Consider the following 22,839-nt stretch of genomic DNA (forward strand, 5'->3'; position numbering starts at 1 on the left):
TGCCTCAAGAATGCTAAGCATCCAGGGGTCCATCCTCTTTCCTTGTAGTCACCACACCCCTTCTTTACCTCATGAACTCCCACTCATCTTTTGAGACAACTCAGGAAAACTCCCCTGACCCAAACTGAGTCAAAGATCTTCCTTTTATGTTCTACTAACACCTGTGTGCACCTCCATCCAATGGAGGCTGAGTCCCAAAATCCACATTTAGCCAAAGCTGAGGCTGAAGTCAATTTCACAAGTTTATGGACAGTAAAAATAACTGTGAAACTTTATCAGATGTGTTAATTGGCATTATAATTATCATAATTTCATGTAAAAATTATTTTACATTTTTTCTCAGCCCTGTCAGTCATTGGATTGTCCCTACAGTTACCATGCTACCATGCTACACATCTGCCTTACTAAATAGATGCTCACTTTCAACTGAGATTCTAAGGTACATCACTCTTTCTAATACTTTTTATCTCATACTTTGTACATTATTTATTATGTCTGATTAAAGATTTCTCATGGATGTTATTACACATTATTGTATAATTTTTCTTCCTCACAAAATTTTGAGTCCTAACGTTTTCTACAAATATTAGAATTCTATAAAGATTAGTAATATAATGTGACTTAATCTGTATTCTTCTTTCATGTAGTATTATTTAAATTTCTCTAATGTATATATTTATATATAAACTATATTTTATAAACATTTAAAATATATAGTGTTCTTCATAAAGTCATCTAGCTAACACAGTATCTTAGTATTTATGCCATTTGTCCATCTATTTTTCTATTTATTTAATTACTTGAAATTCAACATTTAACATAAAAAGCACACAAGGGGGGGGCACCTGGGTGGCTCAGTCAGTTAAATGTCTGCTCAGGTCATGATCCCAGGGTCCTGGGATCAAGCCCTGCATCCAGCTTCCTGCTCAGTGGAGAGCCTCCTTCTCCCTCTGCCTCTGCTGCTCCCCTTGCTTGTGTTCTCCCTCTCTCTCGTTCACTCTCTCTCTCAAATAAATAAAATCTTTAAAAAAACAAAGCACACAAGGATATTATCATTTTAAGTTATATGTACAACACTTATCTGTTAAGACATTAACCTAAAGTATGATGTCATACCTTGCATAACTTAAAGAGATATTGTTGTATAGATTAGATATGATGCTAATCTGGTGTTCATGCATAAGTTCGGGGATGACAGAAACAACGTTAGGGTGGGCATTTCCTCTTGAGTTGTACAAAGGCTCAGACCTGGCAGCGGGTTCTGGCTGAACAGTGAGGCCAAGGGTGAATGGTGATACATCTCTAAGCTCTAGATTGTAATTTTTGGTCTGGTTCTCGATCTCCCCCAGCACAGCATGAACCCTTTGAAGGCAGATGCTCTACATTAGTCATCTAGGATAGTGTTTGACAAATAGTGAATATTCAAAAAGCTTTTTTGAATATTCGATGAACTAACCTATCAAATCACTGCAGGCTTATTTTTCTAAGATCTTTGTTAGCTGCATATACCTAGGCAGATTCCAACTTGGTCATGGACATTGAAGTCTTGGCAATGTACCATTTTATATCTAATCAAAACAATTCTCTACTTTTACAATTTCTCATCGTTTTTTATTATCTACATTTCTTTTCATACTTATAGCTTCTATTCTGACCAGTTAAATACATTCTTCTTTGTTGTCTAACACACTCTCTGCTTTCTTCATGTTGATTAAAAGCACATGTTAGAAAACATCCTACTAGGATATTTTATGCTGTAAATATTATTTTATTTGATTCTAAATCAACCAGATATTCCATTTTTCCCCTTTTTTGGCATTTTGTTTTTAAATACAGATTCCTGATCAAGTTTCACAAATCTGAGGAGGTGTTATAGTACAATATTGCACGGTTTTTAAGTGATCAAAATAATAAACATATAACAAGCTAAAAAATCAAAAGGGTGACATTTATTTCCATGGATTGCAAAGTCTAAAACATAGTTTCACAATCATACCTCAAAGAACAATTTTAGACTTTACTGCACACATCTTTCAGTTTGTAATTCATCCATTTTCATGAAACTTTATTAAGTACATATTATATGTAAGGTGCCATTCTAGGCACTGCCATAAATTGAGAAAACATGTAATTAAGCAGATATCTACTACATATAATTGTGCTTCATATCTAACAAACCCTATCCATGTGGGAATTGTGCCTAAAAAGCACTCACAACAGTCTTTCCACACGGGTAAAGACCATTCTCATTTTTCAGTATGGTAGCTGTTTTGTAGGAAAATGTACTATTTGCAACTCAACTTCTTACGGTCTCTAAAATGAGGACAACGTCATTTCTTTTTAAAACATTAAGAAGTCTGCAGAGGATAACTGAGGGTTGCTGGAGTGGTGGGGGGTGGGAGGGATGGGGTGGCTGGGTGATAGACATTGGGGAGGGTATGTGCTGTGGTGAGCACTGTGAATTGTACAAGACTGATGAATCACGGATCTGTACTTCTGAGACAAACAATGCAATATATGTTAAGAAAAAAAAAGAAGAAGAAGATAGCAGGAGGGGAAGAATGAAGGGGAGTAAGTCGGAGGGGGAGACGAACCATTAGAGACGATGGACTCTGAAAAACAAACTGAGGGTTCTAGAGGGGAGGGGGGTGGGGGGATGGTTTAGCCTGGTGATGGGTATTAAAGAGGGCACATTCTTCGTGGAGAACTGGGTGTTATGCACAAACAATGAATCATGGAACACTACATCAAAAACTAATGATGTAATGTATGGTGATTAACATAACAATAAAAATTATTTTAAAAAAAGAAGTCTGCAGAGGAAGATACTATACAACTCACTTCCTCATTTCTTACACCACAGCAGTCTGAAGAACACATAGACTTAGAGATTTCTGTGAATTCACAACAGTCAGAAATCTTAAAAACTGATCTGGCATTAAGGAGGGCACGTGATGTGATGAGCACTGGGTGTTATACACAATTGATGAATTATTGAACTCTACATCTGAAACTAATGATGTATTATATGTTGGATAATTGAATTTAAATTAAAAAAAAAATTGATCTGGGTTGATCTGACGCATCAGGCCCATAATACACCGGGGGTGTCATCCTGCGCAAACTTGCACAGTCCCCAAACAATATTTCAGGAGGCAAAACATCTCAAAGAACATGCCATTCTTTCATTAAGCCATTGGCAATTTCTTAATATTGGCACCACTTTTTAGTTTGCCCAAAGAACATCAAGACCTTACCAATGTCTGAAGTTATTTTCCCTCAATTTAAATTCCTAAGAAAATTTAAATCCTTCAGATTTTCATAGCTATAAAACTCCATTTACACGGGCATTACAGTCTCTTTCTACCTGGCAGCAACATTCATCAAACACCTACATGCTACTGTATAGAAATGAGTCATTTCCTCTTCTGGAGGAGATTTAAAGCACAACCACGCAAAGCAAAATGGACTGAAGAGCTAAGAAGTTACATATGTAACAAAAAAGGGAAACGCTGAACCACAGTCTCTCACTGAGTGAAAATAGGTAGAGAAAATAAAAATATAAGTCAACTATAAGGTTTAGTGAACATCAACACCTTTATGAATCAGAACGCCTATGCAAAAGGCTTAATGAGAAAAAGAAGTCCTCAGAGAAATGCTTAAAATCATTTCACTCAAATGATGTGACCCTTATTCATTTAAAATACAGCCCTGGGGCTAGGCTATTTTCGACTAAGAAATGAATAGGTTCATCTTTAGCCAACAAAACTAGATTTTTCTAAATCGTTATACCACTCTTTACTTTCTCTCTCTCCTTGTTTCCCACTTATTTCTGGTGAGGCATTAATAAAAAAAAAAAAAAGATAAGACAAGCAAAGAGGAAAAGTACTATGTAAACTCAGTTATTTGGAGATTTAACTGGGACTCTGAAAATTTTCTAATAGTTGACATCTTTTTTTCAGTTCCTCTACAGTTTATTGTTAGAGCAGAAGTTGCAGGACACAGGAGGGCACCCTTCACACATAACACAGTGGTCAGAGCCCCCCCCCACCAAGATAGCCCTTCCCACCCCATGCCAAGCCCCAAGCAGCCCTGCCCCAGCTTAGCTCCCTCCCCCTTCCACTGTAGATGTGGCTAGATGGCTACAAAAGTTAATGCAGCCAATGACTCCAGGCCCCTTCCTACTGCCCCAGCTCCAAACCTTCCCACATATCTGTTCATTGTCTACTATATCCCATTTCAAGTTCCATTTTACATACTGGATGTTTCTATCACATCCTGAGGACCACTAACCCACCAGCAAGCCTCCCCTGACACACATTCATTTAGGCCCAAACCCCTCAGAGATCTGAAGGAATGAGAGGCCATACCAGCTTTGGTGAATGGATCCCAGCCCCAAGTCCCCTACCCTTGCAGTGGGATAAGTAGAGTCTGGGAGAGGCACCATAGGCATTACAACAACCTCTTATCCCTTAGCCAAGGACCCCTGGATTAGGGAGAAGGGATACATGCCCTCCCCACCTTCATGCCAAAATGAGGGAGAGGGATAATTTAGGGGTCTGGGTCCCTAAGAGATATTAGGACATCTCTCCCAGGAGCTGAGGGGAATCACAGGTTACAGGTCAAGGTTAGGGTAGCAATCAAGATCAAAGTCCTCTCCCCACATGATCCGTCCCTTTTCCTTACTCTAGCCCAATGCCCTATGCACTTCCCAGGTTAGTGCTAGGGGAGAGGGGCTGGGTCCTACACCAGGGCAACAAGGGTCATTCGAGAGGAGACCTCTGTGGTATGCCCCAGGGATCCTCAAGGGAGAGTCCCAGACTTGCTGCTCCAAACCAGGGTGCAAAAATGTGACCCATTGCCATCAATGATGTTGCACTGGTCAGGGAGTCAGGAGACAGGTGAGTCAAGCAGATGAGGCTATGTAGCCTGGCCTTGCAAGAAGTACTGGAAGGCCTTGGTCAGCTTGGGTTGAAATCTTTTAAAAGCTAGTTTTTTAAGCAAGAGTCCCTAAATTACTAAATTGTGAGAAGCAATCACAGACTATTCTACTGGAAGAAATAATAGATTTTACATTTCCAGCCTTATTTGTAGTCGCTCAAAAGTGGACATAACCCAAATGTCCACTAACAGATGGACAAATGATGAACAAACTGAAATATATCCATATAATCAGCAATAAGAAGGAATTAACTCCTAATACCTGAAACAACATGGGTAGATCTCAAAATTACACTGAGTGAAAAATTCCAGGCCCCTCCAAAATGAATAGTACAGGATCTTCCTTACATAAAATTCTAGAAAATGCAAACTAAAGTTGTGATTACATAAATCAGATCAGTGGGAGCCTAGGCAAGGGGTTGGAGGAAAGGAGGGATTAAAAAGTGGCATAAGGAAACTTTCTGGATCCATGGCAATGTTCTTTATCTTTATTATAATGAAGATTTTACAGATGTATACATACTTCAAAAACTCACCAAACTGGATATACTTTTAACATGTGAAATTTATGTGACAATTAAGCTGCAATAAATCTGTTTAAAAAAATCTGTCATAAAATACTACTCCCAAAAAGAAGTCATTGAAGTTCCTGTCAAAATTAGAATTTCCAGCGGTTCCAGGTCAAGATGGCAATGTAAGAGGATCCTGAATTCACCTGCTCCCCCCACCAGCAAATACACAGAATCTATAGCTACATAAAGAACAACTTCTCTGAAAAAAAACCAGAACCAACTGAATAACTCCTATGTACTGGGTGAGCCAGAGAAAGCACACAACAAAGCAGTAGGACAAGCTGACACACAATCTCACCATAAACAACCTCGAGTGCAGCAAGCCATAATCCAGAGGGAACTCAAAACCCCGAGCTCCTCCCCAAGGAGCAAAGCGTTTAAACCCCACATCAGGCACCCCAATTTTTAAAACCTGTACCTGGGAGATGAGCCCCCAAAACATCAACTCTGAAAACCAACAGGGATCACATCTACAAGACATACAAGGCTATAACAAACTGAGAAATGGCTCTTAAGGGGCTTGCACACTTGGACTCACCCACCTCAGGGCACAGCATGGTGATAATCAAGGAGGGCCTGGACTTTTGTGGGAACAGCCCAACTGCATGTCTTGGAACATCAGCCTGAGGGATAAGCATCTGATCTGACACACATTTTGGGGGCCTTCTGGGGTTCTTTCTGGGAATAGAGACAGGTCAGCACCACCTTTACACTCTCCTTCTGTCTTGCTCCACCCAGTGGACCCCATCTTAAAACAAAACAAAACAAAAAACACCTCTAGCCTTTTTTTTTTTCCTTTTCTTTCTTTTTTTCTTTTTTTATCCTCTGGCAGGCACTAACTCTACACTCTCCTTCTGCCTCTGCCTCACTACAGCTTGCCAGTATTTCCCAGAAAGGAGCTTGTACACTCATCTGGAGCCCCAATCTTTGTGAAGCTACCCAGGGGACAGCTCCAGACTGCCTTGACTGGTGGCCAGTGGGGCTTACGCTTTTCATCCCATAGGACTGTATATATTTGCATACTTAAAAGTTGCTTCTTGAGAGTTTGGCTTTCAATCAATCTGAATCTATGTGCTGACTGAAATCTTCCCCTTTGGGGAAGGACTTGGCACCCTCAACTACTGGGAGCTACGAAAAATAAAATGAGCTGCTTGGATAATCACAAAGGTTTAAAAGACAATGAAGATCTAGGGCAAGGCTGAATGATAAGGTTCATCTTCTACATGAGGCCACTCCTTCAAGACGGAGAGAGGTGGCTATTCATCTAATGCATAGAAGCTAACACAGAGAGTCAAGCAAAATGAAGGAACAGAGGAAGATGTTCCAAATGAAAGGACAAAACCTAAAACAAAACAAAACAAAAAAAACCCTTAATGAAATGGAGATAAGTACAACTACAGCTATTGAGTATGTGTAAATCAATAAACAAGATGAATCCCAGCTCTGAGGAGATATAGATAGATAGATAGATAGATAGATAGATAGATAGATAGATAGATAATATATATACTATATGACATAAGGACCTTGATCCCCCTTATAATTATGAGAACAAGGAAAATTTAGTTTTATTAAACATGTACCTCTTGATGATGTAGTAATAAGGGACTGTGAAAGCAATGGATAAATGAAACTCATAGAAAATCTCTTGTGATAAAAAAAAGATGGGACTGGTTTAAAACAAAAAAGGGAAGGGGCAACTATAAAATGGGAAAATGTAAGAGGGCACTTTTTTTGAACCCAAAAGAACAGGTAGCATATAACTGTGGTTCTGGAAAGAAGAGAAACCTGGAGTTAGTCCAGGATTGGCCTTTACTGGGGCAGTGCAGGATAACAGATACCAAGAGGAGCTGGGACTGTAGTAAGCCAATGAGGCAGGGAGAATAGAATCCCAAGCTTCAGGGGGTGGGAAGAGAGCAGGCTGGAAGTCATTATGGGGATTTATAACGAGTCTTTGGTACAAACAAGAAAGTCTAGCAGACATCATCTGATACAGAGGTGAGAGCTGAACAGGTTGTATAAAGTTTGCACAGGGCTGGAATATGGAGTTCTGGAGAAACCAGAATGAAGAGATCTTGCTGAAAACCTTAGGCATTCAGTTGAGACCCCATGCCTTAGGACTAAAAAGCATGCTCTAGAATAGAAAAGGAGATAATTCAGACTGCATACAATATATCATCTACGATGTACACCATACAATAAGAAAATTACTAGACATAAGAAGAAACAGCAAAACACAACCCACAGCCAAGAAATAAGGCAGTCAAGAGAAGCCAGGAAATGATGATTCAGGTGTTAAAATTATTAAGCAAGAATTGTAAAGCAACTATTATAAATATATTCAAGGACTTAAAGGAACAGATGGCAATAAGGAGTGAACTGACAGGGCAGTTACTATGCTTCTCTGTGTTTCTGTTTCCTCATCTAAAAAATGAGATAAAAATAATACCTACCTCAGAGTACATGATTATATGTAAGTGCTTAGAATAATGTCTGACTTGTCATAAGCACTTAGTACAGGTTTACTCTGACCATGTGACTTGGGGCATTTTATGTTCATATCTGAGCCTCAATTTCTTCATTAGGAAGAAGAGGAAATTAACTTTATCTTCTTAGGACTATTATATTTATTTAATTTAATTAATTTATTTATTTGTCAGCGCGAGAGAGAGAGCACAAGCAGGGGGAGTGGCAGGCAGAGGAAGAAACAGGCTCTCCACTGAGTGCAGAGCTTGATGTGGGACTCATTCCCAGGACCCCGGGATCATGACCTGAGCTGAAGAGAGATGTTTAACCAACTGAGCCACCCAGGCATCCCTTCTTAGGACTATTATAAAGACTAAATGAACTAACTATAAAAGTGTGGAGAAACCCTAACACCATGCCTGGTAGACAATAACTATTTGACTTCAGCTCTCTTGACCTTCCAGATACATACTTTTAAACTTAAGAACATATGATAGGGGGAAGTGTGATAACCCTTTTTTTTTTCCTAAAACAAAGCTAATTAGGAATAAAAACAATACTATAAGACATTTCTACATTTCTTCCATTGGAATACATATAGCTACCCAAATGTAAATGAAATGTTATAACAGTTAGGTCATCCTTGCTCTCCCCAGGCTGGAAGTCCTCAGTCACTAACACCTGAATTACTCCGTTATTTACTCATCCATCTGCTCTTTCCCTGAATGGCTGTGAGAGTCAGCTCAGGGCCAGGCTCTGTCCTGGTCCTGGGCATATACCTAAAAACACAAGATAATCTCTGCCCTCCAGGAACTTAAAAATAATGAAAAGGAAACTAGAATAACCTCACCAAGTACTGAGAGAGGGATAAGTACAGAAAATACAGACGGAAGGTTAAGGCCTATTTGTGTTAGAAGAGGTGATACGTACACTGAGACTTAAAGGAGAGAAAGAGGTAAACATGGAAGGGAAGGGAGAAGTACATCTCAAGCAGAGGGAGACTTGAAACACCTGAAATGAGTAAGCAGGGAGAACTACAGTGTGAATGGAGCATAGTTTGACTAAGGAAGTGTTGCGAGAGGAGCTAGGCAGGGGTCACATCACAAAGGGCCTAATATTTCTTGTTCTAAGTCCTTTTGACTTTATTGTGCGAGCAATGAAGAATCAGTGACACTTGTGAATAGCAAAAGAAAACAGATATATAATAAAGCTCATCTGCTATGTCATAAGTCATAAAGTCCTTTATCTCTCACCCAGGGTTCTAGTGTCTTCTGTCAGCATCCATGAAACTGTGGCAACTAACTGGTTGACTTGCAAGTGCAGTAAAATCTCAGACCCTTTACAGTTTTTGACAGAAGGGGGGGGGTTATTTTTAGTGCCATACAAAGAAAACACGATTTTGAGTCAGACCAATATAAGTTTGAATTTTGACCCATCCATTATATTCATAATCACAGATTTAGCAAATACAGGCAAGAATTTTGGATAGTGACAATTGCTGTAAAACACAACAGGGTCAAGTGAGAAAATGAGGAGAAGGAGCCAACAGTTGCAAAAAAAATGAAAGAAGAGCTTTCCAAGAAGAGGGAAGAGCAAGTGCAAAGGCCCTGAGTTGAAACATGTTTGGCTGTTAGAGGAAACTAAAGAATATCAATATGACTACCTTCTAGTTACCAAGGGAAAGAATGGTAGGAGTTTAAGGTTGAAGAAGTAGACAAAGGCCATGCAAGCCTTTGTGGTCAGGATTTTGATCTCATGAGCTATTATTATCAATGAAAGAGTAATATTTCACAGATTACTCAAATTTAGGGGAAATATTTAACTCCACAATTTCCATGTGGATGGTGAAATTTAGGCTGAGATTTTATGTCTTGCTGATGGATTTCTTAGTTTAATGGCCGTTTCATTGAAAATCTTCTGGAAATACAGTGTATTAGAATAGGAACCAGAATTGAATAAAGCCAAAACTTCTTTTTAAAATATTAGTGAGCATTTTAAATTTCTACTTATAGTAATAATAATAGCTAGTACTCATACTTTACCTACTACTACCTGGCTCTAAGAACTTTACACATATTTAGCCATTTTATATTTAATCTTCACAACAATCCTAGTAAAAACAGTAGTAACAAGTACTACTATTATCTACAATTAACAGATAAGGAAACTATAAGGAAACGGATAAGGAACACAGAGATTCAAAAACTTGCCTCAAACCACATATCTAGTAAGTGCCGGGGAAATGTAATTAAAAACAAAATCTCCTGCCAGCCATAGAAAAACCTCTCTGCAAAGGGAGACAAGAAAGAAAACAGTTCTATTACTGAATGAGCATCAGACCAGAACGTGATGTGCGCCACAGTCATTCCCCTAAAAGACTGCAAAGACAGAAATAAATCTCACCCTTGTATCCAGCCAAACAGATACAGCCCGTTACATACATGCTCTCAAGATAAACAATAACTAACAGCTCCAGTGGCACAATCGGTTAGCGTGCAGTACTTATAAGATAAACAATAAGTAGGCCCCAGGTTAGAGGACTTGATGTACCATTTGTCACATAGCGTTCATCCTAAACTCACCTGGTAATTCAGGTGATCATCTGGGCTAGCTAATTGGCTTTGCCCAAAGGAAGAATATACTTCTCACATCTTTATGACAGAAGGTAGTTTCAGGACTAGACAACCTACCAAAATTAGGCTTCTCCTCTCCCACAGAAACTGGGAGGCTGGGGTGCTATCCTCCCTGAAATTAACATTTCAAAGAGATGCTTCACAGGTCCTCAAGAAAGATATTCCTGGGTCTTCCAGGGGGCAAAGTTTTATGTGGCATTTTAAAAGATTTGCACTCATTTCAAAAGGACAGGGAACTTACAAGTTTTCTAAAGTAAATATTCTAAGAAAAGGCAGGAGGTAGAAGTCTCATCTGTTACTTTTAAGGAGAATTAAGCCTCTAATTTTTCATTTGCATTTACCCTCTCATAAGTTTTGTAACTGGGACCTGAACCTACGCAGTCTAGGTCTAGGATCTGTACTTTTATATATTTTTTTAATTTCTTAGGCATTCCATTCCTATTTTTCCCATATATAAAATTACATTCCTAATTCTTACTTGTTTCCGCCTTTAGTTTGACAAATAATAGATGTGAGGAGCAACTATATCATAAACATTGGACCCCATACTGTCAACAGGACTGACTTAATTCCCAAAGACTAAACACTGTAGCAAATGCAGCTCAATTCTATCAATAATTTGGCAATCTTTCCATTTAATAATGCATTAACAACCTTGGCAGAAGAGAAAAATAAGGTCATTTTGTGTACCTTCTAGATGATTGTTGTTAAAAATAGTTTTTTATAAGTACCAATACTAACATATAAATCATTCAAGGAAAGAATACTTGGCATTTTTGGAAAAATGAAAATCACCAGCTAGTACAGTAAATATGGCAGATTATAAGGCAACTAGCAGAATATCCAAGAGACTAAGGGGTGAGAACACATGAGATGATTTTTAAAATTTCATCTATATAAACATCATTACCTTTTTTAGAAATAAAGATTTATTTCTAAAATATCCATTTTGTATCCATATACTCTACAAGAATTTTTATGTGCAAGTACAAGAACATTGCCAGAGGATGGGATAAGTACTTTCCTGGTATAATTTCTGAAGTTCCCACTGACAACAATAAGTTTAACAACTCCGTTCAGAAGAAGGGGTAGTGTATGGCACACACAGTTCAAATTTAATAGAAAATGAACCAAGATGCAATTAAGCAATGTACTCCAAACACAGATGATGCATTAAGTACCTACCTTATACTAACCTGCCACAGTGAATCTTTGTCTTTGCTGTTTCCCAATGAAAATTCATGAAAAGAATTACTAAAGAAAGGGCCAAATTCACATATATCCTTTTTAAAACCACACGACACATCATTAGAATAAAATAAAGGTATATGTACTAAGAAAATAATAAATGTGTAACTCTAAACTAACACACAAAGACAGGACTATTAAAGGTCCTGAAAAGAAGACATTTCATTTCATTGCATATGAAACACTGTGGTGGGGACGGAGAATTGTAAATTTGCCCATTTGAAAGGGTAATCCAATATCCTAACATCAGACAGTCTATTGTTTAGTTTGCAATTTTCATGATTACTAAACATACTTGTAGTCTGGGCCATAAAATACCTATTATTATATTAACTTTTTATTGAATCGGCAATAAATCCCTAGATTTTTTAACTCGCTAGACAAGTTTACTACATCTGTTAAAAATTCAGTCAATAAAAATGTGAATAACGTAGTCTCCCAAACCATAAACTATTGAAGCATTTCATTCACAACCACACAGTTAGTAAATGGTGAAGCAAGAATTCCAACCCACGAAGACTAGATCCAGAGCTCATACCTTAACCTCAAGTTTAACTATTAATAAAGCCTGTTGTCCTTTCTGATCATCCACAAATGATGCCTTTCAGTATCTAATCTCAAATAAAATTAACATTACATAATAACTTACATAGAAGTATGTAAGTTATTATAGTGAGTCACATGGGCTATAACGAAACACAGACATGGATGCCATATATTGAGATGCTTAAAATATAGTGAGAAAAAACAAATAACCAAAAAAATTTAATTAGTGTTTAAGACAATAGAAAGATATGTTTCAAAACCCAATGCATATATTAATTGCCAAGTTAAATATCTACATAGATGCTACTGAAATTTAGAGGCAGGAGAGAAAACTCCAGGATGTTGCGTTCTCAGTTCCAATGTAGCCAAGTCAATTAATCATCTTTTGGGAGCATTGTTATACTAATTTGTATAACAATTCCAAATTATACTGACATCAGCTTTTTCCAAATTGGGGGTTACAGCCCATCAGTGGGTCATAAAATCAATAAAATGGTCAAACCGGCAGCTCTATTAAAAAATGGACTGGAATGGAAAATATCAGAGGTTACCTTGTGAATTTTCTTGAATTTTAAACCATGTGTGTGTACAGAGTCTGCTGTAAAATGTATTTCTTAACATGGGCATAATCATGAAAAGTTGAAAGCCAATGTTGTGTTCCAAACATACAGAGGTTGTAGATTATATGAGTTAAACATTCTTGTTCCTATACAGATCTTTCCAAAGGTAAACAAATAACTTTCTAGGCTGTCAACTGAAGAGTGGCAACCACATCTTACCACTACTATTTGTACTCCCAGCACTAGCCCAGTGCCTGACAAAGAGCCAGTCTTCACCATGTGATGGAGAGCTATACCACTAAATAGAAATAACCAGAGACATTTGAGGATATTAGCATTTCCCTCAATTTTAAAGAATTGATAGGATTTCAATAACAAAGAATCGAGTAGTGGTCCTTCTTAGAATTCCTTCTTTCATTTCCTGACCATATACTAGGGCTGGGATGGAAATAAGACTAAAAGCTTTCTACTCAAGAGCAGGGAGATAATAAACTGAATGACATTGCAGAGCCAGGATGGTACCCCCCTCCTCCCCGCTGTGCACTGACCCCCCTCCCACCCCCAGTCCTGTGAAGAATGGGAAACTTATAGGTCCTAGAGTCCGAGGCTAGAAAGTACACTGAGGACACTAAGAAGAGCTGGTGTTAACCCTTTTCTCAGAAAAGATAAAATTAGAGTGTTGTGATTCATGCTTCTTATTTTAAATAGGAGCCCAAAGAACAAAGGTTAGTTATTACATAAAAAGCAGAGGGTCAGAGAACCAGGAATTAAAGGCAGCCTAATTCCCCTAGCATCAAAATGCAGCCTGCCTTTAAGGACTAGACTCCAGAACTTCTCGACGATTCTTCCCCAAGAATCAGTGAGTCATTGCCCTCCCTAAGCAATGTGTGCATACTAGCACTAAATCAGGAAGTTTAGCCATAAACCAGTGCAAGGGAAGGTGGTTCACCTGTAGCTCAGGGCATCGATGGCTAACCGGAAACATCAGATGCTCTTAAATAAAGGGCTAAAAACTGTACTTCATGGAACTCTTCTAGTAAAATCCCACATCAGGTTCTGCCACATGGTACCTAAATGGGCAGAACCCTAGTTTGCGTCGCCTTAGACCTTTCTTCTTTTGCTTTGTTCCTTGATCTACTCTTCAGGGGACCACAAGGCAACCCAGAGTTTGGCAAAAACAGACAGTTACTGTCGCCCTTAGGATAGACAAAGGGGAGGAGGTGACTGGGGCCCAGTGTTGAGGTCACCCAGGGAAGCAAATATCACACTGGAATGAGGCGGGGGTGCGGGGCCTGGAGGCATAGGAGACATATTACCCTGGCCAGAGCCTCTCCAAGAAGCAGAGCGATGTCAGGAGAAATACTCTGGCTTCTCTCTTCCTACGCACCTCTCACTGCTGAACCCAGATGGATACAAGCTGCCAAACTTGCCAGCAGGAGTCTGAGATGAGTAGGGAGAGGGACAAGGCTTGACCCTCAAAATCCTTCTCAGGGACACAAAAAGCTAGTTGGTGTCTATTCCTATCCCTCTTTATTAGTCAAATTCAACATGACCTGGGGAAAAAACAAATTAAGTTGAGAGGAAAAATACTACACTCACAAGGAATATTTGGAATTCACCAATCATAATGTCAAACACCTAGGGAGTGTTATGTTCATTCATTCATATATTTCAGTATTTAGTGAGTTCCTTTTATAGGACAGGCACAATCCAACGTGCTTGGAATACAACAGTGTGTCCAGATCCACACCCTAATGGAGGAAACTAAAAAAGATGGGCACTCAAATAATCTCACTATTATAACATCCCAACTGGGAACAGTGCTCCCAAGCAGAATATATAAAGGAAAGAACTGTAACTGGGGATTTGATCAAGTCAGGAAGACAGAGAACAGCTTCCCTGAGGATGAGCTGATAGCTGGCAAATGAGCAGACATGAACTAAATGTTCCAGGCAGAAGAAAGAGCATAACGGGGAGGGTTGTGACCAATAAAAGGCTCTAAATTTTTTTTAAAGATTTATTTATTTATATATTTATTTATTTGAGACAGAGAGGGAGAGAGCACATGAGAGGGGGGAGGGTCAGAGGGAGAAGCAGACTCTCCACCGAGCAGGGAGCCCGATGTGGGACTCGATCCAAGGACTCCTGGATCATGACCTGAGCCGAAGGCAGTCGCTTAACCAACTGAGCCACCCAGGTGCCCAAGGCTCTAAAGTAAGAATAGTGTAGCTTAGGGCGCCTGGGTGGCTCAGATGGTTAAGCGCCTGCCTTCGGCTCAGGTCATGATCAAGTCCCGCATCGGGCTCCCTGCTCAGTGCAGAGCCTGCTTCTCCCTCTCCCTCTGCCATTCCCTCTGCTTGTGCTCTTCTATCTCTCTGTCAAATAAATAAATAAAATCTTTAAAAAAAAAAGAAGAAGAAGAGTGTAGCTTATTTGGAGGGAGCAAGAAAAAGCAAGATGAGGTGCTGAAGTAGGGTCCAAAACCATAAAGAAATTTTATACCATATTTCTACATGCTGACTTTACATCAGCACACGCTTCACTTTACTTTTTTACTTTTAATAACATTGTTTTGTTCCAATGTAATCTGTTTTCGGTTCACATTCTCTTCATGATAGGAGATTTTTATTTTGGGTAGTGAAAAACAGTTTCTTAAGTGTACCTAAAAAATCAGTTTAGAGAAAACCATTAAATACATATTGTACAGGTGGTGGGTAGGTATGGTAGAAACTATGAATTACTGAAGTTTAAGAAACCCTGACATAAGAATAATGTTTTTGAATTATTTTAATACTGGTAAGGACATTTCACCACACTGTGGTCACTGGAAAATTTCCCTCATTACATTAACTGTCCTCAAATTCTCCTCAGAACAGATGTTGATAACAGCTTCTGGTTCAATTCATGGTATCTACCTTGAGAATGTTGCTTAATGATTGGTAAAATACAGTCTGAGGAGATGAGTAACATTAACAAGATCTCCCTCATTTTACTATTTATTTATTTATTTATTTATTTATTTATTTATTTATTTGAGAGAGAGAGGATCTTAAGCAGGGTCTGTGCTCAGCATGGAGCTGGACATGGGGCTTGATCTCACGACCCTGAGATCATGACCTAAGCTGAAAGCAAGAGGTGGACACCTAACCAACTGAGCCACCCAGGTGCTCTGTGCCTCATTTTACTTTTAAAAAATAATTTTAAGGTTTAAAAAAAGACACTAGCTGTTGTTTCTTTTCTGTAATTGCCAGATGTATGATTCATGATCCAGAACTGGGGTGGAGAGGGGGGAAGAAAAGTATAAAAATATAAAAATCTTACGATCTTTGATAAATGAACTGTTGCTATATTGATATTATTTTCTTTATTTTTCTATGAACTTATATTTATAGCTTTTACATATACACAATTGATATCACTGTTTATCTAACTTCATGTGTTTTTAAATTTTCAGATTATAGGGCGCCTGGGTGGCTCAGTTGGTTAAGCAACTGCCTTCGGCTCAGGTCATGATCCCGGAGTCCCAGGATCGAGTCCCGCATCGGGCTCCCTGCTCGGCAGGGAGTCTGCTTCTCCCTCTGACCCTCTTCCCTCTCGTGCTGTCTATCTCTCATTCTCTCTCTCTCAAATAAATAAATAAAGTCTTTTAAAAAAATGTCAGATTATAATAAACAGTGTCCTATGCCACTAAAAATGTTTCCCGATAGCAATGAGCATACCTCATGTCCAAATCTTGGTTTCTAATACCATTCCCCAATAAAAGGACCTAGGAATTCTTCAGGAAATGGTTATTTCTAGGACTAGAGCAGGAAACAACAGATGAGCCTTGAGCATCTTATAGTAAGAAAGTAAGGAAATACTGAAGAAAATAAATACACGTACAAAGATGGGAATAAGCCAAAGGGACACAGCAGCCAATTGAAAGAACTCTCAGTAGCCAAAGTGGGAACAATCCGAGTGGAAAAGTAAATTAATTAGTGTTGGGTTATAACACAAAATTATAACCCACATAAAATGAATATCCATGAGTTCATACTGTTATAAATCAATGATTGAATAAATAAATAATAGGGAGACTAGATAAATCGCTCCTGCTGAATTGCAAACAATTTATGTCAGTACTCCACCCTCACAGAAGCAGAACATAACTTCCCAATCCCTAAGTATAAGCTGTGCACAATGACTTCCTTCCAAGGAATACAGTATGGGAAGTGTGTGGGGGTGGGGGGATAACTTTACAGAAGTCTGCCAAACACTACCTCTGGCAAGTGATCAAGGATCACATTGACCATAATAAGTCAGGTGGATAGTATGCACCCTTGATAAGATCTGATGAGAATGGCACTCTACCTCCATGGTCTTTCTCCCAAACCCCATAATCCCAGCCTAATAATGAGAAAAAAAAAAAAAAAAAAAAAAAACATCAGACAAATCCCAATTGAGAAATATTCTACAAAATGTCTGACCATACTCCTCAAGCCTATCAAGGTTATCAAAAATAAGGAATGTCCAAAAAACTGTCATAGTCAATAGGAGTTTAAGAAAACATGACAAAATATAATTGGTATACTAGATGGGATCCCAGAACAGACAAATGACATTAGGTAAAATCTAAAGAGATCTGAATGAAGTATGAACTTTAAGTTAATAATAATGTCAGTTCATTAACTGTAACAAATGTACCATAGTGATGCTAAATGTTAATAAGAGGGGAAACTGAGGGGCACCTGGGTGACTCAGTTGGTTAAGCGACGGCCTTTGGCCTTTGGCTGAGATCATGATCCCAGGGTCCTGGGATCAAGCCCCACATGGGGCTCCTTGCTCGGCGGGGAGCCTGCTTCTCCCTCTCCCTCTATCTGCTACTCCACCTGCTTATGCTCTCTCTGTCAAATAAATAAATAAATAAATAAATTCTAAAAAAAAAAAAGAGGGGAAACTGAGTGCTGAATATATGGCAATTTGCTGTACCATCTTTGTCATTTTTCTGTAATTACAAAACTGTTCTAAAAATAAAGTTCATTTAAAATGCATACTAATAAATGTTTTGAAAATATTTTAAATTATCACATACCTACAGTTTATTAAATTCTTTAAGCATTATATTTGAGCCATTTCCAATTTTTCCCTGTTAAAAGTAACAGAGTGATGAACAATTATCTACATGGAGATTTTGGTTCATACCTTTGATTATGTCCAGTAATAGATTCTTAGAAGTTCATTCTATGTTTTTAAAAAAGTCAAGATTACATATTTACCTAATTGCAATAATAACCAAAAGTACTGGAAGTCCCATTAGATTGTGCAGCTTTTCTGAAGTAAGTTCCATTCCTCTCAACAGTAAAAAAAAAATCCAGGATTTGCGTTCAACTCCCAGCCTTATCCACCTATTCTTGCATGCATTCAATAAACATTTGAGTAGCTGCTATACTCCAGGCAAATGTACTATTAGGAACACTTAACCACCTTAAGACCTTATTATTTTATAAATAATAAAAGAACACCTAATTCATAGAATTCTTAATCTGACAGCTAAAGATCATTTCCTGATCTTTGCAGTGAGATAATATATGAATAGTAAGTGGTAGGCGCTTTTCAACTAATTTTTTGCAACATCTGAATCTCCAGGCCACAGTGTGATTCTGTAGCTAAAAAAGATTCCTCCCACGTTAGCATTTGGTGATATTTTTAAAAATACTTATTTAAAAACTTAAAATTTTTGCTCTATAATAAATGATTTCCTGTAGTATTTGTCTATCTCCTTTTAACTTCACTGCCCTCTGGTGCCACCTAATGCTCATCCCTCCGGCACATTTGCGTTTCTTCATCCTCCCGTAAATGTTATTTTAAGCCTGGGTGTAACCACACCAGCAAAACTTCCCTTGATTGTCTTCAAAATGTCCATGTATCACCAAACTCTTCAAAACCATTGTCATTGTTTCCATGACATCTAATTGTTTCTTCCAAAAACTTCGAGATCACTTCAAGAAATTCAACAATGGTGTCTGTTAGAATGAGTTTCTTAGAAACGTTCTCTGTGATGAAGAGCTGCATGCAGATGGTTTTTTGGGGCAAAGGCAGTGCCCCTTAAGATGCCCCTAGAGACGTGAGGGGGGAAGGCTGGGAGGGAGAAGGTGACCCACAGTGTGGTTTCAACGGAGTTGAAATAGATCCCACCGGGAGCACTGGAGCCTGGACTGCAGAGATGCCCCAAATGGAGGGAGGAGGGCTGGGCCTTTAACCTCTCATCAAGCAGTCATTGGCTCTGAGCATCCCCACAGAGGGACACAGCTGTGAAGCCACACAACCTACAGCCCCAGAGGTGGGAGGAAGGGCACATCACCAGAGGAGGGGATATGGCTGGAGCACTGAAGCTTCCACGATGGCTCTGCTCTCACTAAGTCTTTGCCTGCTCATTTACTCTTGCCAGTAGGTCTTAAGATGATCAAGCTCTTGAAAATGAAGTCTACAATCCATGGACACTTTTTTTAACCAAGGAGACTTCTGAGAGCTTGTAGTTTGTTTCAGTTGTGAAACGGTGAAGGAGAGCGGGGAAGCCCTGCATGCTACTCCTAGCACAGTACCTAGATAGGCACTCTGAAAATACCTTCAGAGGATACCAAAAGCACCACTATTCTTAGGCATCACACCCGCTTTTAGGAAGGAAAGGAAATGACACACAAAAATAAAAATATAAATAATATAAAAGGACCAAGAATGAGATGAAGATGCCTAAATCAGTTCTCGGCAAAAAACCCGAGGGAGGACTATGTGCAGAGCTGTGAGCAGAGAAAGATTTGGAATCACATTCTAAATCTGTATTTGAGAAACTGATGATTTCTGTCTATGTAACCTTGAAAAATAAAATCCCTCCAGTAGTTGTAGCAATGTGGGATATTCTCAGGAGTATAAGAGATAGCCTAACTCAGAAACTTATGACTTTGTGAACAAAAGTTTGCATTTAACTTTCTTATGTTGGGTTCATCTATTTGTTTGTTTTTTTCCAGACTTTATATAATTGTTCTGACAATTAAAACATGGTAAAACTAAATTCTTTCTTTAAAAACAGAACTTTGGACTTATGCAATGTTTTATTTGAAAAAGTTCACTGTTGCATAAATATTAAGAAATTGATAAAGATGTGTTAAATGTTTTTTAAAAAGTTTCAGCTAAACAGCTCCTTGAGATATTCTTCTAATAAATGACCAAAGCTATTCAATAAATATCAGAAAACTAAAAGATAAAGTTCATTTATGTCATACCATATCATTTATCCCTAATTATTCTCCTAATACTTCAAAAATTAAAAGTTTTTCTTGGGGCACCTGAGTGGCTCAGTCAGTTAAGCGTCTACCTTTAGCTCAGGTCATGATCCCAACTCTGGGGATCGAGTCCCACATCAGGCTCCCTGCTCAGTGGGGAGTCTGCTTCTCCCTCTGCCCTTCACCCTGCTTGTGCTCGCTCTTGCTTGCTCTCTCTCTCTCTCAAATAAATAAATAAAATCTTTAAAAAAATAAAAATTAAAAGTTTTTCTTCAATTAATAGAGAAATTATTTAATAATTATTCAATTTGATTTCACATTTGTGGGGTATCTACTATGTGCAAGGCATATATTAAGCAAAGGGAGTAACTAAAAGTGACCCCTTCGGAGGAGACACTCCACTTGGGCTGTGGTGAAGAAACATTTTCAAGTGTAGGAAGGCCAATCATTACAAAACTATTATCTGTAAAGTGCAGGCAGACCCTGGGTTTCCTGAACTGGTGAGGTTCCAGAAAGCTGTTTACTGCCTTCATCGGCCCAGGGAAGCAATGTCACAAATGGGGCTGGTTTCCAGATGAGACCTCCTAATACAGTCCTAGCAGCTCCAGCCCAAGTTCTGGGGGCAAGAAATTATAAGGGACAGGAGGAGAACACGGTAGGTTGCTCACTCCTTTGCCAGATCCAGTCATTCTGCAGCAAAGCTCGGGGTCAAAGAAAGTCTTCAGACAGCATTCTCCCTTCCCGCACACCTCCACTCAAAGCTCTACTATTTTCCAGCCTCTTCGCACGCCTGCCGACTACTAAGTGTTGCAGCAGCCCCTCAGGCCCAGGTCACTGCCCCAAATTTGACAGATCAAGCCACTTCATTCCACTCCCAACTCCACCCACCCCCATCAAAATTTAGTTTTCTATCCAGGAATGAGGAGGAAAGAATCTAAGTGAATTAATTCATGCTAGAGTAGGAATGATCAGTCCTTAAGGTTCCAGAAGACAAGGGTGTAACTTTTAAAGGAAATAAATACCTGTTAAGCCAAATATTGGAGAATAACAGCCTATTAACAGTGACGGGGGGTGGGAGGGCAGGCAGCATAGAATAATGAATATGTTTGAGCGTTTACCATGTGGCAGGAACTCACTCTAAAGAACACCATTGCATAAGTGTGTTATTCTCCCAGTTTTACAGAAGAGAAATGTGGGGTTTGGAGGGGCTAGCACCTTAGTGAGCTCCGGAAGGCACTCTGCCCAGTCCTCTCTCTGCCATGGCGAAGTCAACCAGTAGGATCCTCACCCCAGAGGTGGGCAGCTTGCCTCAGCCATTCTTCCTTTGCACGATTCCTTCTCTTCCTTTCTACTGAAACTAGAGATCCTCGAAAGGAAAATTTTTTCCAGAGTGTGATAGTCAGGACAGTAGAGAAACTAAGGCAGCGATGGATGAATACTGCTAAAGCATATCTGCATAAATGAAACTGCTTCTAAGTGGGGTGTGAATCAGGACTTGCTCGTATACTAGACTCTGTAAAAGGAGAAGACAGTATTTTAACTTCCTCAGTATATTTATTCCCAAGCATCACTATCTATCTATGGAAAGTATGATTTATAGGGTCTTTTCCAACATTCTAGGCCTCAATTAATGAGAGCCTTTAAGTTAACTCAAGTGTTATCATTTGTACCAAAGCTGACTTTAAAACTACTCATCTCACTACTATGGCTTTACAATAGTATAGAAAGGCATTAAAAAAGGAATCTGACATACTTTTTTATTCTATACACTATGCTCATTTTACATTAAAAACACAGGAAAAACTGTCTTCTCCTGCAGGGCTGGTGTGAGCCCTGTGGCCCAGACCAGTAACTAGATCCAGCGGCTCACAGATCAATGTTCTAGGTGCCTGATCATTCATCTTCCCAACTACTGATTATTGACACAACCCCAAGTGCACATGGGAAATTTTTGCTTGCCCACAGCAATATTTTTTTTAATGAAAACAATCCCATAGCATTTATTGTCATCTAGTAATAACATGAAGGTAATCAAAACAATGTGAACAAATGTTTTACAACTATACTCCCAAAAAAGGACATTTAAAAAAACAAACTACATGGCCTTCTCAAGAATTTCTCACTTTGTTGACCATTTCTAGTCGGAGACACTTTGGAGCAGGGTAATATTATCTCCTTTTGGCATGATCCGACCCAGTTGTTTTCTTGACTTTGTTTTAGAATGAATCTCTTCTGCATTACCCAATACAAGGTTCATGCACTCATCAAAACCAATGACACAGCCCTCTATCTGCATGTTCACTTGTTCATAAAGCCACACCTGAATCCGAGATCTATTTTGCAAGTATCTGAAGATGAGGTTGATGGGCTGCACCATCACCTTCTGTGCTTTCTGCCTCTGGCCACTGTATGCCATGGCGGAAGCTGACAAAGACCACATGCTATCTCAGAAAATGCCCACAGCAATCCGATTTGCCTTTAAGGACCTGCTTCTCTCCCACTTTCAGTCCCCATTGTTTAGGTTGGGTTTCCCTCACTCTGGGGCTCCAAGGTACACCCATGACCTGGGCAAGCACCCATCCCCTGGCCACAAGGAGTAGAGTAAGAGTGCAAT

General features: G+C 39.0%; 2 protein-coding genes across 2 annotated transcripts in view; both read right to left on the reverse strand.

Moving 5' to 3' along the window:
* The window catches only part of MCTP1 (multiple C2 and transmembrane domain containing 1), a 505,394-nt gene that overhangs the window by 464,993 nt on the left and 17,562 nt on the right, over window positions 1–22,839 (reverse strand).
* Window positions 22,363–22,641, reverse strand: LOC113929318 (small nuclear ribonucleoprotein E-like). The gene has a single exon (XM_027606115.1). The coding sequence runs from the start codon at window positions 22,639–22,641 to the stop codon at window positions 22,363–22,365; it is 279 nt and encodes a 92-aa protein (XP_027461916.1).

Source organism: Zalophus californianus, chromosome 5, assembly GCF_009762305.2.
Source record: "Zalophus californianus isolate mZalCal1 chromosome 5, mZalCal1.pri.v2, whole genome shotgun sequence".
In the NCBI taxonomy this organism is placed as follows: domain Eukaryota; kingdom Metazoa; phylum Chordata; class Mammalia; order Carnivora; family Otariidae; genus Zalophus; species Zalophus californianus.

Bases quoted from the DNA above. Each gene is read 5' to 3' on its own strand.
- LOC113929318 (XM_027606115.1), bottom strand. From the start codon at position 22,641: ATGGCATACAGTGGCCAGAGGCAGAAAGCACAGAAGGTGATGGTGCAG.